At 37.7% G+C, this 16,443-nt stretch overlaps 1 protein-coding gene across 2 annotated transcripts; it reads left to right on the top strand.

Moving 5' to 3' along the window:
- The first annotated feature begins 122 nt into the window (after positions 1-122).
- LOC149026720 (chaperone protein dnaJ A7A, chloroplastic-like) lies at positions 123-16,137 on the top strand. Of its 2 annotated transcripts, none has more exons than XM_089155577.1 (8): positions 123-343; positions 3,787-3,902; positions 6,383-6,524; positions 6,721-6,778; positions 12,640-12,682; positions 14,483-14,531; positions 14,621-14,701; positions 14,824-16,136. In XM_089155577.1, the coding sequence occupies exons 2-8, from the start codon at positions 3,796-3,798 to the stop codon at positions 15,685-15,687; spliced, it is 1,344 nt and encodes a 447-aa protein (XP_089011703.1). In that variant the 5' UTR covers positions 123-343; positions 3,787-3,795; the 3' UTR covers positions 15,688-16,136. The 2 variants fall into 2 exon arrangements, with proteins under 2 accessions (XP_089011703.1, XP_089011711.1); XM_089155585.1 differs by lacking the exon at positions 123-343 and adding an exon at positions 353-805 and having other exon boundaries at positions 14,824-16,137.
- Positions 16,138-16,443: the final 306 nt, after the last annotated feature.

The following is a 16,443-nucleotide window of genomic DNA, read 5'->3' as shown; positions in this document are numbered from 1 at the left end:
TGTTCAGAAATATCATGGGCCCACAGCTGATGCTGTCGCATCAAGTCGGAGAGGGATCGAACGGTCTAGATAAGATTTTACAACAGAGTACATTAACATCAGCGCCTAGACATCAATCCTCTTCTCCGCTCCTCACTCTGTCAAGAATTCGACACCTATTATCAGGTTTTACGTTTGGAAAATTTCCTGTCCGCTGTTGAGCCTCATCCTCGAGGACCTCGACAGTCGACCGGCTCGAACCAGACAAGGACAGCTAATTCTATCCAGTCGAAGGCTTCCAAGTTCCAAACTTCCAACCATCCTCGTGCTTAGGTAGCGTCAACACAATTCGACTTCACCGCAGGTAAGCGACTAAACAAGAAGAGAAGGAACCAGGTTCAGTTATCAAGACGTACTTCAACTATTTTTCTTAGTTTTGATTGTAATAGCCACTCTGTTTCTTCTCAGACTTAGTGCTTTCAAATTCTTGATTATCTTTCTGTTGCGAAAATGTAATTTCCCTTGCATTTTTCTTTAGCTGAATCACTCGAGGATATTCCAGGCGCTCGTTGCTTCCATTTTATCCTATTCTTTCAACCTTTCTATTAGGTTTGATGAGACATTGCCCTAATTCCCATTAAGATTTTGATGGGAGGAGCACATAGGTTCTCCTGGGAAGGGCAAAGCATGTAGTTTCCTATCCATACGACTACAGGAGGGATTAGCAGATGTACACCGATTTAAGTCCTCCTTGTTTCTTCTTTCGTGTGTGGTGGCGCTTGGAGGTATCTCCGTGTCCGTACATTGTTTACAAGTTTACAGGAAGGTTATAAAGCGCACACTAGCTTACTTCTTCTATAATTACTTCCCAGTTGATGTATAATTGCAACATTTTGATAATTCACTTCTTAGGTCCCTGCCTTCTACTTGGAAAAATATTGCCAGTGCTGGACAAAACCTGCAGACTGTGTGTGTGTGTGTGTGTGTGTGTGTTTGTTAGCAAAGAGATATAGTTCTTAATTTTTTTCTTTCCTGGAGGACTATTAGACTAGTATGGTGATATTACTGTATAATCTATATTAGATCCACCTATTGAGTTGAGTCAACTATGGGGAATAATATTGCTGGTTGTATCTAGTAAGCATCTCAGGCTGCTATTGTGAATTTTGATAAAAGGAATATATTGGTTTGAGCTCGATAAAGTGTGAGATTCAATGGAGCTCATGAGAATGGATTAGGATACTGCAAAGAAGGAGTAGAAATGATCAGGTACAGAAAATGATATTTGAAGTAATATTTGAAATTGTGGGTTATATAAGTAGTGTGTCAATGTTTGTAGTTTTGCATTCTCATCAAAGAAGAAAAAAAGGTTTTCATGCATGTATCTGTCTGCACTGGGGGAGTTGAAGAAAGAACTAGTACTTAGAACATAAAATTGGATGGGCATGACCTACAATACCGTTATCTGCAGTGTTAGGTGGTATTGTTTTTCAGATAGCTGTAAAGCAGATCTCTAAAGAGTCATTATCACATTCTTGCTACTTGATCCAATTAGAATTAGGTTTTTATTTTATTTTATAATTTGTTCCACCGGGGGATATTGTTCACAGGGGCAGTTGGCCCAAAACTTATCTGATGATGGAATTCTCACACGGTGATTTTGATACGAGGGGCATAAGTGGTGGGAGAAACCTGTGTGTTTCGGGTTCAAATTATTCAGCCTATAGATATAGGTATGTAGAAAAAGTTTCTTTATGGTTTTTATTCTCAGAGAAAATGTCAAACTTGATGGATTGCAGAGGTGGCATTACTATAATATCGTGCACATAACCAATTTTGAGGCTCCCGTGGTATGGGCCTTGCATGTGCTCAGAGGGGTGGACTTTTAAATTTAGGGTGCTAGAGAACTTGAGTTCATTTGTCCATGACCCTTTGCTAATAAATAGATATGTATGTATAATCAGTTATGTCATCAGACATCGTAGGATTTTCTGTTTGTCCTTGTTGAAAAACACCTTTGTCAAATGCAGAACTGCAGAAGATGCGTATCTCTGTTGTGCATGGTCAGCATTTGGATTGAGGGAACTGCTACTTGTCTTGTATAGTTGTATGCAGTTTAACTATGGCAGCCTTGACTTATGTTTCTTGTTAATTACTTGGAAATTGCTTTTCGATGTTTAGCGATCTTTTGTCAGAGGTCCAGAATAATAATAATAATGATAACTCATCCTTGTGCTCATCTGGATTCTTATTTTATGTTGTAAAATTTTTTCTTGGTTGATAACGAATGAAAGTTGTTTAGGTTCTTTTTTTTTCTTCTTCATTTAAAAAACTGTGGGAGAAGAAAATTTTAAACTAACCTGGAAATAGACAGTCTTAAAAGCTAAAAAGGATACAGAAGGGTAGATCAGAATATTTAAACAATGGAATAGACAAAAGCATGAAACAATTATGATGAATAAGCATATGATCCTTATGAAACCTGGAGTTAATAATTCATTGATGTGGTTTTGCTGATTGACATCCATGAGAGTTGGAGATAAGATTTGGTGCTGGATTGCATGCTTCCTTGATGAAGACTCTTGTTGTTTCTTTTAAAGTTTTTTTGATAAGATATTGCACTAGTCACCATCAGTGTATTGTAAAGTTTAAATTTTCAAAATTTGGTGGTATTTTGGCCCACCAGTTTTTTTTTTGTGTGGAAATATTGACACCAAAGAATTGTCCATTTCAGTGAGAGAGGAGGATGGTCATTTGAAATGGTCATTTTGGTGGTTAAAACCTAGAATTTTGCCTGAACTTCTGGGATTGCCTATTTAAGCATTCTCACACATGTTTGAATCATTAGATTGAAGAATTAAAAATTCAAAGTTGCAGTTTGGCTTTTGACCTATGACATATGATGGCGATGTCATTGTTTGCCTGAAACTGAAAATTCCTTCCATCGCAACAGCTCTATAGTGGGTAGGCTCACCACATGATGCATCCACATGAACTCAAATGAAGAGGATGCCCCATGGTCAACCTGCAATCCTTGATTTAGCAACAAATGAAAGGATTTTGCCAAAAGGGACGAAAGCTCAAAATTTCAATGAAATGAGTTGAAGACTTGAAGTATTGCTTTTATATATGGGCTTATATAACTAAAAATTTTGAAATTCCACAAAATGAGTCAAAAGGACTGAAGTTTCACTAGGATCAGGACTTCGCTGATTTTGCATGGGATTCTGTTTTGACTCATGTTGAAATGAGACATTTCGCCAAAATATTTAGTATTAGGTTGAAATTCGTAGCCTTAGTGTCTTGGAAGGTGCCACCAATGGGGTTAATGAATATTTGACAGCTGAGATTAGGATTTTTATTGAGGATTCTTTGCTTTGGACTGCCCTTTAAAATTGTATGAACTTCTATTACGTATTTTTCAGATTTTTCTAAGAATGTGATGTTATTTTGATACTGTTTGTAAAAGTTAGGTATATTGCAGCTTCACGAATGAGTTTGCATTTGCTGATTCATTTAGTCACCCTTAGTGAACTACCAATATGATCCTTTGTAGAAAATATTTTGTGACAGTTGAACTACCTTAGGAAGCAAAGATTTTGCTATTCTCCTAATGGCCATCACAGAGAATTTGTTACTTGAGAAAGCTATATTTTAGCCTCAATGGCTTTAGGTGGAGGCCTCAACTTTAAATTAGGATTTTATGTGTTTGACCTGACCTTATGTGAAGTTGGTCTTCGTTCATATCACTGTTACATTTCATTATTTATTTTTGTGTACCTGATAAAGAACTTCACTGCACTGCAGAGATCTTGGATGGCGATCATTGCTTGTGGCAATACATGGGTTGCACAATGTGGAGTTCAACCAAAAACTTTGTTATGGCCCTCTGTCAACAAGTTAATGATATCATCAGGATATGGGTGAGCATTTCTATGTTACTATTTGTTGGTACAAATTCTAGAATAGTTTGGTTGTAGGGGAGTGGCATCAATGCTGATAAGAGGCAGGTACCACATGCTTCTAAGAGCTTATAAGTGTGAATTTAGGGCTGTCAGTCTCTACCAAGAAATACTTTGTACTATTTCCTTAGATAGTGATGCTTCAATCTGAGAATTTTTTTCAGTCCATGCACCCAAATGGATGGTGTTGTTGCAGCCTGTTCAATATCTTTCACAATCTTCCGAGCTTATGTGCATTCAGAAGAAATTTTGGATGATTATTTTTTCTGTGAAGGGGGAAACTTCTAAAATTTTTAGTGTGGGAATATTTTTTTTTATTCTACTCTCTTGAATAGTAATGAAAAAGAACATGAATTGTGCAGAAATTTTAGTGGTATTTACCCATCCTTCTAATATGGAAACTTCTCTCAATAAACAATATAACAGGGTGTACGGCTGTACGCAAGGCACAAGGTTCCACCTATGTCAGGGTCTGGGAATGGTTATAATGCACATATCCTTACCCCTACTTTTGCATAAGGCTGTTTCCAAATTCCAATGGACAATATCATGGCTTTTTTCTTTTCTAAACCTGTTATCCAATAAAAATGTTCCTTATGATAACTTCGACCTGTATTTTTACCTTGCATTTTCATCACTGTCCTAAAGCTCTTATAAATAGTTTAAAATGTTTGATTAGTCATTAATTTCTATGAGGGGCTGTGTTGTTGTGCCAACTCCCAGTAAATCTGTATATGAGAATCAACTGTAGTTGCATAATATTAGCCCAAAAAATACAGTAGTTGCATGATCTTCTACAACCACTTTGTGCGAATTTCTTTTTTTTTTTTTTTTCTGGGGGGTGAGGGTGGTGTTGGGATTGGTACTGAAATTTACTGCAGAAAATAGGATGATGTATTCACTTTTTGAACCATCTGGACTTGTATTCAATTTTTTTGGGATTAGTTTCTATTGTAAGAGGTCTATATGGGCCAGGTATGGGTTTGTTATTTTACTTTTGTTTTGAGTCATTACCTGCTAGGGAGTCAAGTGGTTATGTTTAGTGTCAGGAAAACTCTAAATTCTGAGTTCGCTTGAGTAAGGGTTGATGAAGCTTTAGGAAACTTGAGTGGGAAATTTTAATCTGTATATGTCCGCCGTCATCGAACTTAAGAGTATTGGGATTTAGGGTTCCATCATTAGAGCCTTTTGGTTTGGGAAAGAAAATACTTCGCCTTGTGATTGATGGTTTATGTGGCTGTATTTCTTGTCACTTCTTTCAAATTTCTATTTAATATCTGTGAGTTGAGGTCCATTTTTTATTGATTCTGTTACTTAGAACTCTAATTTTTTCTCTAATTTAGCTGCTCTGTTTTCTTTTTAACCCCAAAAAATTCTGTTTTTTAGTGATAGTTCCTGTTCTCAGAATCCTAGTTGGATCATTACAATTCAGCTTGGGAGTTTGGGAACTTTTAATTAAGGAAAACTATAGTTTTACTGATTTATGGTAAAAAGCTGTCTGGTTAGGTCTATTGAGAAATTGGATCAGATAGTAGATTTTCTTTGCCAGGCAAAATGTTTTTTTTTTGGGGGGGGGGGGGGTTGTTGTGGTTGATTGTTTTTCATATAAAATGAGAACAAAATCAAGGTTGATGTCTAATTTAGTTGGTTATACCAGAGAGTGTTGTTAATATGATGCATTTCCTTTTGATTTTCTACTGTTTTTTGACAGCTAATCTAGTATGCGTTTGGTAACGTTTCCGTTCTGAGAAACCAGTTCTTATGCAAAACCGTTTTTTAATGTTTTTGTGCTAAAAGATCGTTCTTTACTTGAAAATGGGCGTTTGATAAATCCGTTCTGAAAATATTTTTAAAACACTAAATAGAATATGTTAGTGTTTTTTTTTTTTGGTTGAAAAATAAGTTGGTGTTTGATAAACTTGTTCTAAGGCTTCAATTTGAACCAATTTTATCACTTCCGATCTGTTCTTTGGTAAGAACATCTTTTTTATGTTTTGCAAAAAGCGTTCTTTAGAACACTTTTCTGACTGGTCCGTTCTTAAAGAACAGAAGAACGAACCGTTTTATTAAACGCCTCTAACCCGTTCTTCCGTTCCCAAAGAACAGAAGAACACCAAAAACGCTTTTAAAGAACGTTATCAAACGCACCCCTAATATCTTGTTTCCAAATTTTTTTTTAAAGCTGAACTGGATGAGGATCAGTTTTATTTAGCCGCAACTTGATAATCTTTAGTGTTTGGTAGCTTATCTATTTGGAAATATAATTTTTTTTTGATAAGTTACTTCATGGGCCCAGCTATTTTCCTAATAGTGATTTCAATAATCTATGAGATGGTATCTGAGTTGCTTTATTCTGTTTATGAGTTCCAGAAACTTTTTGTGAATATTTGCTTCTGTTTCAGTAATAGTAATTTAACCTATGTATTATTTTCCATTTGCAGAATTTCAAGCAAAATAAACTATTTGGATTCAAAGCAATCGAGCTTATTGTCACATGACTCCTTGAATGCATTATTTAACACAAGGCCAACCCAAAATGTTCGTCATTGTAAGAAGACAAGGCTTGTTGTTAGAGCTGATAGTGTGAGTATCATTTTCAGCTTTACTTCCTAGCAACATTTTGTGGCTAGATGAGCCACCTAGCTTCATCATTTCTATCTTGTAAAATTTTTTATTCCATTGTGTCACTTTCATGCATGTTGATTTAGCACCAGGCCACTGAGACTGTCATTGCTGTTTTATCTCATGGACTCATGTATTAGTAATGTTCAACGTACAGGATTACTATTCTGTCCTTGGGGTGTCCAGGAATGCAAGCAAATCCGAAATAAAAAGTGGTAAGAGTATCCATACCAGATTTTTTTCTATATTCAGTTCAATTTCTGATATTTCATTTCTTGTTTCTGTATGTCACTTCAAGTCATTTGGTCATATTTTGAATGCCATTCATGCAGAAACATAATTAAATGTAGGTGATTCCCACCAGGCTAAGGGATTCAGTAGGCTACAATGACTTGGGAATTTGAGACACTGCTTTTGTTTTGAACTTATGGCCTATTTTATTGGATATGGCTGTTTACCCTGAAGTACCCATGTCAACGCCATAATGCATCGGCAGATATGGAGTAACACTTGGAAATGATGCACCAACTTGTTGTCTGCTCCAAAGCTTGGAAGAGAGGAGGAGGGGTTTCCTTATTTCCAAAATAATGGGAGGCATAGTAGGAGGAGAGGGGGTTGCAGTTACATAATTCATCTCTTTGTTCTCTTTTGAGTGGACCTGTTACTACTAGAAGAATGCAGGAGGTTCACCATTGACTTTTGGTCCCTATGAATTGGAATCCTTGATCCAAATAGCCCCTCAGTTAACCCATAATTAGAAATGAGTTGGAGTTATTTGTTTCTGGATCTTTTGTAGATGGGACCATATTCTTCAGGTGCTTTTGTCTAAATCTTGAGCTTTGTTTTCTCTACATCTATATCCTTGTATTTAAGACAAACACTTGTTTGCATCTCTTTTAGACCATATACAAATAAATTAACAACAGGCTCAGCGAGTCTGAATCTTCGATACATCTTAGCCATGTCATGCATGCTGAACCTACTTTTATACGCATATTCCTTTAAACCTAAGTTTTAGATATCAGGTGGATTTGACTCCTGGATACATATGATTCCTGAAACCATGATCGTGGCTTATGACTTATGAAGGAGCTCTTCTCTACAATTATGAACTTCACAGGAACAAAATCCAGTTAATTTTGAATATTTCGTAAAGCATTTGATAATCTGCTAGGTCTCTAGCATAGCAGTAGGCATGATACATTATTTAGAAGACAGATCAGATGTGGAAAAAAAAAAAAATCAACAAGAGCAACGATCAACTGAAGTACACTGTCTGCTAAAGATTGCACTTGAAGAATTGGTCAACAATCCTATTGGAGTTGGGAAGCCTTATGATCAGATTCTATTTAAGGGATGCCATTTGCTAATGACCTTTAGAAGATTGTGACTTGTTCATGAGATGCATTGGATCATCACTCTATCAAAGCTGATGTGTGTGGACGCCAACAGACTGGTGTTGATTACTTTATCTTATAGATCTCAAGGTCGAAGGTTTCGCAAAACTAGGGAAATTGATGTTGGTGCACTCCCTTGGACTGAACCAAAATGTTTGAGAACTCGAATGGAGATGAACTGGATGCGGTTTGAGTTTTTGGATCTGGTAGGATTTTAGGATGTAGGTTTCCTGGGGAAACCAATTCGTTAAATATTTTGTTAGCCATGTAGTTGGTTTCTCAATCCTTTCTTACTTTCCATTTTGAATTAGTTCCCTAGTTAGAAGAAGTGAAATCTTATTTTCAGGAGTTATTCTCTCTCTCTCTCTGTACATAATTTAATTCTCCAGGCTTGGAGAAAAATTGAATGTAATGCATAGTTGTTGTCTGAGTATCCTATGTAGCTATTCCCGTCCACTCTTCTTCCCCTTTCTTCTTCTTATGCAATTTTCCCTCACCCCTATAACTTATTCCCTACCGACATCCACCACCCATGAATGTGACAAAGTAGAAACTAATAACCAGATATAACACGGAGAAGAAGAAAAGAGAAGGATAAGAGAGAAGAAGAGAATTAAGAGAATGAAGGGGAAGGAGAGTTGCACAAGATGCAGTCCTCTCCCCCATGACATCTTCTATTAATAAGAATGGTTCAGGAAAAGTTTCCTAAACCAGATGACAGACTATACGGAAATAAATACTAGACAATGAGTGGAGAATATTATGCCTATGATGGGATTAATTGTCATCCAAGCAACCAAAATTAGAAACATAAGCACTGATAGAAAGTTCATCGCAGCACCATTGTCACTCCCTCCTCAAGCCGGTGGAGTACTTGGGTCCAGCTTGTACAATAAGACCATATACTAAAAACTTCTTTGATATTAAGTGCAAGTAGCAATAGTAGATTGTAGATGGTGGTGACCATTGAGAGAACTTCACCTAACAATGCCATAGATGATCGGTAACAACTTAACTACTCTTCTTGTTGAGTTAACCGTCCAAAAATGCAAAACGTAGGTAGTAGCCAATATGAACCACATCAAAACTCATAGCAGCGACAATAATTTCAAGGGAAATTTCAATGCCACCCCTTGTGTTATCCAAAATATCAATGATACCCCCTATTCTTAACGTCGTTAATCTTGCACGTCTATTTTACAATATTACCCTTGTAATATTTATTTTCTAAAATAAGAAAACCATGGGTTCCAACACTGTTTCTTTCTCTTCTTTCTCATACATGGTTTCCTTTCCCCTTGCCACCACCCTTTCTTCCCCTTTTTGTGCAACCTCTAGATTAGTCCATGCTAGAATTGATAGCGGGTCTGCATGTAGTATGGACACACCATCAATTTAGAAAGTTTCACTTATAAATTGCGGAGAATGGCCTCAAAAACCAGTTCCATTCGACGGCAACAACTGATTAGAGATTACCCAGTTCTCCCCTACATTGAGCCAAGCATATCAAAATCTGGTTTCAACATTGGACCCAGAAGTTTCTCTCAATGAATCATATTGGATGAGCCGCAAAGAGCTTTCTACTGCCTCAATATGGTGCTAGTGAGTTTCTGTTATGGGACTGTCTATCTTTGTTAATGAATTATGACTAGGAAAATGTCCGTTTATACAGATCCCTCAGATTAAAAGATTCAGTATCCTGGATATGATTAGTTTGATCATGGTCTTCTAACAAAATGCTTCTTTCTGTTGTTAATAATCCTATACTTGTGAGTTAAAAATGATTGTTGTTCAATTCCGAAATAATTTTCTTTCTAGAACATTTTCTTTTTCTGCGTAAAAGTGAAACAGCTGAAAATAGATTCCTGTAGCTCTGTTTGGAATGGTTCCCCACTTCAATAATGCTTCTCTCATTTTCTGGGTATTCCTGATTGAAACTCTTGCCCTTGCTGAAATAAAGAGGGAGGGTGATACATATTCTTCATGAGATGGACTAGTCGGAGCCTTAATGGTCAAAGAAAAAAGAGTGAGATGGGAGAGAGACAATACCCTCTTAGAAAGACAACACTTATTGCAGCAGTAGTGTTTTCCTTGCTTCGCCGTACCTGCGAATAGACTTACTAAGTAACAAGAAGTCCTGTTTGTCTTTGAATAAGGGCATAGTGAGCCAAATCAGCTTAGCGATCAAGAGGCTTGGATCATTCAACCAACTCTGCGATGGTAGTTGAAGAAAGAGAAGATCGAATGTTGCAGCAGTGGTTGAAGAAGGAGAATGAAGACAGGGAAGAAACGATAGTGGGTAGGGGCATTTAAGTCATTCTAAAAATATAGATTACTTACATCATCACTTAACACAGATTTTCTAATGACAGGGGTCTGAGTGATGTTATTTCACTCGATTGGGGGTAATACTGATTATTTGGATAACTCAAGGGGTGGCATCAATTTTAGGGGGGCAACTCAAGGGCTGGCCTTGAAAGATTCCGTAATATTAGAGGCACTATCCAAATAATACTAGTAGTCATAAGTAGCAATTGTCTCAAAATTATAGCATCTTCAATGGCTATGTCCATAGTTGTCAAGGCGATAGAAGGCAACAAAAACCAAGGTGACAAGGCGATAGAGGGCAACGAAAACCAAGGCGACACCAAGCAAGGTGACAAGGTGACACCAGGTTGCATAGACCCAAAAAAGGGCCAAGACGCCTAGGCGATGCTTAAGGGGCCTCTTGACAACAACGGCTACATCATTAGAGGTAGGAAGCAGGTGAGAATCTCCACAAGAGAAGAAAAAGTGCAGCTCCAATGTCCACGCATAAACTTTTCACAGAAGGCAAGTAGTAGGTAGAAAGTGGGAATTCAGCTGAACAAAAGGTAGAAATAGAGCCTCAAAGAAAGGTCTAAGTGGAAAAAAAAAAGGTTTATTATGAACCAACTAGGCAATATGAGTGATCGGACCAAGTAGGTAGTTGTTGCTATAGTCAAATAGGTTAATACGAACCAAGTAGGCAGGTAAAAGGTAATTAGGTTATTACGGACCAAGTAGGTAGGTAAAAGGCAAAATAGGTTATTGTGGACCAAATAGGTAGGTAATTGCTGTAGATTACCACCAATAAAAGTGTCGAGTAGGTAGAATAAGTCTTCAATCTTGGGTAGATAGGGAAGAAGTCTTTGATCCACCCCTCATATGTAGCATTGTACTTGGAAAACAATAACCAAAAGTAGCATTGCAGCCAGACTAATAATTTCCAGTGCATCTTTCAATAAACAAAGATAAAGCTAAGCAGATCCTTCTTCCTCCTTACAATAAGGAACTAAAAACTGAAAAAATATGGCAGAAATCTGTCTCCAAATAAACAAAATAAAAAAAAAAAAAGGAACTAAACAAAAAGGAAGCTGAAAAACATGTAAAGCAACTAATAAGAACCCAACTGAAACATAGGAAACCTTACTTTTTTGTCTCGTTGCAATAAGGAAAAAAATTAGACCAAGAAAGCAAGAATATGAAGAAGAAAAGAAGACTATATCCACCAACGAAGGTATAAAAACAGCAGGTCTGGAGGACCAGAAAAAATAAGTGAAGGACCTCATGGCGTAGGGGATTAAGATCCCATAAGTTCAGTAATGATTAGCTGCTGGTCTGAGAACACCCCCCCTGGCAGCCCACCAGAAAAAAGAAAAAGAAAAAAAAAAAAAGGAAAGAAAGGAAAAGAAAGGAAAAGAAAAGAGAAGAGAGAAGGCCAGCAAGTTTTTACAAATGGAACTTTCAGAATATTAATTCCAGCCACCAAACATGGGTTGATGATCCTTTAAGTAGAATTGGAGATGAGTAGAGACCCGAGTTCATCTTTGTAGATCCAATAACTACGAAGATGGTAGCAGATGGGCAGCACAGGGACTTGCTGTAGGTAGAACTGAACCATCCTTGGAAACGACTCTCAATCCGGCAATATTTATGGCTCTGATACAATGTGTCCAAATTGAAACTAATAACTAGAAATAACACAAGAATAGAAAAAAGAGAAGAACAAAGAGAGAAGAAGAGGACTAAGAGGGTGAAGGGGAAGGAGAGTTGCACAAGATGCACCCTCTCCCCCATGATATGCTTAATTAATAAGACTGGTTTCAGGAAAAGTTTCCTAAGCCTGGTTACAGACTATATGGAAAGAAAGAAAATAATATCTGTAAAGAATATTGAGCCTATGATAGGATTGCTTGGTCAACCAAGCTACAAATAATTGGTTGTCAACTAAACAACCGGAAATAGAAACATAGACCAAAATTAAAATGCTGTTGCAGCACTATAACACATAGATCAAGTGCTTAAAGTTTAGGGCAGTCTCACCTCTTCAAAATTGCGTGTTTGGCTGAGGTCTCGAGAGATGTTGTGTTTATCTTTTTCAACTTGATGGTCACGTTGGGGAGTATATGATGTCATTTGGTGTTGAAAGTTAGATCCAATCCTGATACTCGAATCCATGCCTGATTAGCTATGAGGGAGCACAACTTGTGTGATGACTAATCTTTTACCTGAACTGGCAAAAGCATTTCTTCTTGTTTTGAACTTTTTATTTCTGATGCTTTAGCTATAAAAATCAAGATAATGATTGATGCATCCTTGAGTTTCTATTGAATGATTTTATTATCCATAATATACTAATAACATTCTTTTCTATTCAGCTTATCGAAAACTTGCTCGAAATTTTCATCCGGATGTTAACAAGTATGTCATCCCTTCCCTCCCCCTGCCTTGGATTTTGTCATATGGTTGTAGTATGGTTGATTGCTGTGTGAGTGATGCTTCTATAAAAACTGGTGATCTTTTGAACTCTTTTTAGCCTGTGCATCTTGGGGTTGCATTTGTTTCTCCTTACTTGCATTCTGGAAGATCACCTAAGCTGTATAAAGATGTTAATCTAAATTGCATGAACTTGTAATCCTGTTGATTCCATTTAAGAGTACTTCTGCTGAATGTTGGATGTGAACCGTAATTTTTTATGTATCAGTGTTGTTCGTCCATTTTTATTGGAACTGTCCAAAAATTCAGTTTATACGCCTACTCTTTTGACTTATGTATCCTAGAAGGTAAGTTATTTATCTTGCATATCTTAGCATTAAGATCAATATTCTGGGGTGTGTAATCTTTACTCTTGGCCTTAATACTAATGGGTTTCCCCTGCTTGGTCTTCCAACATCCTTTTCTGAGTTTTATTGCTTACCCCTGCCTAGTAAGGGTAAAATTAACTTGGCAGATGTTGGATTTATGCATCCATCAAACCAATCAAAAGTGTCTAGGTAATTTGCATGATTACTTCGGGCACTGTTTGTCCTACAGTTGGACCTTAAATTGTCTACAACTAGGGGCAAAATTGGCTGCTTTGTTGTTCTGGTGTCATTGCAATGTCTGTTTATGAGAATGGGGATTCCAAAATGCAAATGTGAGTATTCGTATTTGTGGGTATTGAATAGGATCAGCTGAGAATCTTGTATAGATTGCTCTCAGAAGTTTGTGAAGCAAGATTCTCTATGATAGTTTCCTTTGATCCCTTGACTGAGAGGTCCTTACTGTTGTAGTTAGCTTTTGTGCATTTTGTTGTACTAACTGTTTATGTCTCCACTAGTTATATATCAGTGCACTGGAATTGCAATGTTTCTTGATTCCAGTCTCTGATTAACTTCTTTAGATTGTTGAGAGGCTAATTTTGTGATCTGGGCTTTTCAATCTTGAACTTCACCATTTGAAGCTGTTAGGGTTTTCTTCCCCCCCACCCCCTTTCTTTTTTCTGATTGAAGAACTAAAGTTTGTGTTTGTAACTGTGTGGGGGGCTTAGCTCAGTTTCTCACATTTTCAATTTAGATTGAATCTAGGCCTTTGGTTTTGATATCTTAAGGATTATTTCTCCTTTCTGTAATGAGTTTGTACGACAATTCAGCCTTATCCAAACTAAATTAGAGCTGCTACATGGATCCATGGAAATTGTATTGAAAGCTTTGAGGATGACTGAATTTCCTTGAAAAAAGGAGAAAAAAAATCTTATTTAGGAATTGCACTAAAGTTTCCCATCTATAAGAACAATAAGAGGAAAATATGGCCCCCATATCTTCCTTTGATACAAGGCTGGCATTAGAAGAGGATACCTCCCCATACGGCTCATGTGATACAAATCCGAAGTGAGCACCATCTGTTGTGCAAAATTTCAGCCAATAACCTTTAGACTTCAAGGGAATTTGATATTCCCAATTAACCTGTTTTAGGTTTGTGGAATGTAAAGATGTTTCAGGGTCCTCAGGATTAAAAATACCCTCAATAAAGCAACACATAAGGATATAGAAGAGAAACTATCATTAGGTGAAGGTTTCATCTGGTAGAAGAAGTTTGTTTCTGTCACTTGATGCATGGAAAATCAATCGGTTGATTCGAAGTGTATACATATCATTGTGTGCATAAGGTTCTATGCGTGTTTCTGCTTCCATCTTTGATCTAACAATCACTCATGGGGCGGTAACTTTTACTCTTTCGCAGAGAATCTGGAGCAGAGCAGAAATTTAAGGAGATAAGTAATGCCTATGAGGTAAAAGACCAATATTTTTGTAATCTTCTGTGATGAATGATTTCTATGGATAAAGTTAATTACTTACATAACTCAATTTCATTTTCTAGGTCCTCTCAGATGATGAGAAACGGTCCTTGTATGATAAGTATGGGGAGGCTGGGCTAAAAGGTGCTGGTATGGGCACGGGGGTAAGTACCCTTTTCCTTTTGATTTTCAGGCACAGGAGCAGAGAGGGAGGGATCACTAATTAAGATTTCATGATTTATTATTTTTTCTTTTCCATGCTAGTAACATTTACCTTCTTCTACAGGATTTCAGCAGCCCATTTGATCTGTTTGAGTCATTATTTGAAGGCATGGGTGGAATGGGCGGTATGGGTGGCATGGGCGGTATGGGAGGCAGAGGTTCCAGACGTAGGGCAGTGGATGGCGATGACCAGATTTACAATTTAGTATTGAATTTCAAGGAAGCAGTATTTGGGGTAGAAAAGGAGATTGAGATAACCCGGCTAGAGACCTGCAGTACCTGCAGTGGCTCCGGCGCAAAACCAGGGACCAATCCTACAAGATGTAGCACATGTGGTGGGCAGGGTCAAGTTGTTGCATCAGCAAGGACCCCACTGGGGGTTTTCCAGCAAGTAATGACCTGTTCGAGTTGTGGGGGGACTGGTGAGATGTCTACCCCTTGCAATACATGTGGGGGAGATGGGCGAGTCAGGAGGACAAAGCGGATTAGTCTGAAAGTTCCTCCTGGTGTGGACTCAGGTAGCCGGCTGAGGGTCCGATCAGAAGGTGATGCTGGAAAGAGAGGTGGAGCACCTGGTGATCTTTTTGTTGCTATTGATGTCCTCCCAGACCCTGTACTTAAACGTGATGACACCAACATACTTTACACCTGCAAGGTGTCATACATTGATGCCATATTAGGGACGGTTATCAAGGTTCCAACAGTGGATGGCATGGTCGATTTGAAGATTCCTTCTGGTACGCAGCCTGGCACAACACTAGTGATGGCAAAGAAAGGTGTGCCATTACTAAATAAGAGTAGCATGAGGGGTGATCAGTTGGTTCGCGTGCAAGTGGAGATCCCAAAAAGGTTGAGCAGTGAAGAAAGGAGACTCATTGAAGAGCTTGGCGGCATCAACAAAGCCAAGACTACAAGCAGTAGAAGATAGTTGGGGTGATGTCATTACCTGTTAATTCATCGCACACTTGCCTTCTCCTATACATAATTGTTTATCCTCTCGAAGACTGAGTTCCAGTAAGCAATATACGTATCTTCAAAGGGGGATATTTGATCCTAGGATACCTGGATTATGTTGGAGAGGAGCAGTTGTTGTTGCAATAGGTATTGTTCTGTTTTTGGTTTAAATTTTGAAATGTAGATTGATAGGCAGTGAGAAAAAATATTTTAGGGGAAAATGTAGGAGGGGAAGGTTTTTCTTATTCTCATTATGTTTTCTTCATCAATTCCCTCACTTGATATTTATTAGTTTGATGGTAACATAAAACCAGATTATTGAGTATACATGGAAATCACATTTATACTTTCCCATCCATTTATTAAGTTCTTTTCCTTTGTACCTTAAAAGAAGATAGCTTCTTGAGCAGTTTGGTGGTCCTGAAAAATTAAGTAAAGGAAACAGGGAGCTGAGGCGTGCATGGCTTGCCTATCCATGAAAGCCTTGGCAGTTGATGGTTGCTAGTAATTTATGTTAGTGTGCTTAATGTCTTTGGGTTTCAACATGGCCATACCTGGAATCTGGAACCATTCTTTCATGCTCTCCATAGCTGCCTTTTGGCGGATTCCCCAGCTCCAAGTTTGTTATTGTTCATGTCCTCATCTAGTTTTAGTCGAAATCTTAGTTATTGATGAGGCTCTTTATATGTGTCATAATGCACGTGTATAATTAACTATTAATATCTTAGCT

This window comes from Hakea prostrata, chromosome 1, assembly GCF_041222555.1.
Source record: "Hakea prostrata isolate BN-2017 chromosome 1, UWA_Hpros_2, whole genome shotgun sequence".
NCBI lineage: Eukaryota > Viridiplantae > Streptophyta > Magnoliopsida > Proteales > Proteaceae > Hakea > Hakea prostrata.
The sequence above is the reverse complement of the archived record's forward strand: the minus strand, read 5'-3'. Positions and strand labels throughout refer to the sequence as shown.